The sequence below is a fragment of the Fukomys damarensis genome, unplaced genomic scaffold, assembly GCF_012274545.1.
Source record: "Fukomys damarensis isolate Sample0158 unplaced genomic scaffold, DMR_v1.0_HiC HiC_scaffold_39, whole genome shotgun sequence".
NCBI classification, from domain to species: domain Eukaryota; kingdom Metazoa; phylum Chordata; class Mammalia; order Rodentia; family Bathyergidae; genus Fukomys; species Fukomys damarensis.
Genome location: NW_022900951.1, coordinates 284,805 through 285,677, shown reverse-complemented (window position 1 = coordinate 285,677; position 873 = coordinate 284,805). Strand labels below are relative to the sequence as shown.

General features: G+C 67.1%; 1 protein-coding gene across 1 annotated transcript in view; it reads left to right on the top strand.

The window, feature by feature from the left end:
• The window catches only part of Ppp2r3b (protein phosphatase 2 regulatory subunit B''beta), a gene marked incomplete at its 3' end in the record, with an annotated part of 11,391 nt that overhangs the window by 9,806 nt on the left and 712 nt on the right, over positions 1 to 873 (top strand). Inside the window, 4 exon segments of the mRNA XM_033760227.1 lie at positions 17 to 140; positions 217 to 291; positions 506 to 592; positions 726 to 873. Of these exon segments, the coding sequence (XP_033616118.1) occupies positions 17 to 140; positions 217 to 291; positions 506 to 592; positions 726 to 873 (434 nt within the window).

Below are 873 nucleotides of genomic sequence, written 5' to 3'. Positions count from 1 at the left end.
CCCCGGCCGCTGGCAGACGCTCGCCTGTGGCTCCCAGGGTCCTGCACACCTGCTACGACGACGCGGCGCGCTTCGTGCACCTGCTCGTGAGTCCGGGCTGCAGCTCCCTGGCACCCGAGGACTTCGTCCCGTTCCTGCAGGTGAGCGCCCGCCTGGGGGGGCTGCGCATGCGTGTACGTGCCTGTGAGCGAGCGCGCCCCGCCTTGTCCCGCGCAGGACGTGGTGAACACGCACCCCGGCCTGTGCTTCCTGAAGGAGGCATCCGAGTTCCACTCGCGCTACATCACCACGGTGAGCGCCCCCACACCGGAGCACAGGCACGCACGGGGCCCTGGACAGGCGTGGAGGCTGAGGCAGGAGGGTGTGCACTGTTAGACCTCTCCTTGAAGTCGAAAACCAAAGGGCCGGGCTGCACCTGGGTGGAGAGTGTTGGTCTGGCGGACGTGAGTTCTGGGCTCGAACCCAGGGCCTGCCGCGGCGCACGCTGACGCCGTCCACCCTGCAGGTGATCCAGAGGATCTTCTACACCGTCAACAGGTCCTGGTCTGGCAGGATCACCTGCGCAGAGCTGAGGAGGAGCAGTTTCCTGCAGGTGCGGGGAGGAGGAGGAGAAGCAGCTGGAGACGGGGAGGTGGAGGTGGACGTGGAGGTGGACGTGGAGGAGGAGGGAGCCGCGCACCTCCTCCCGGCGGTGCCCCAGTGACGGTGCGGCCCGCTGTCCACAGAACGTGGCCCTGCTGGAGGAGGAGGCGGACATCAACCAGCTGCCCGAGTTCTTCTCCTACGAGCACTTCTACGTCATCTACTGCAAGTTCTGGGAGCTGGACACCGACCACGACCTGCTCATCGACGCTCAGGACCTGGCGCGGCACA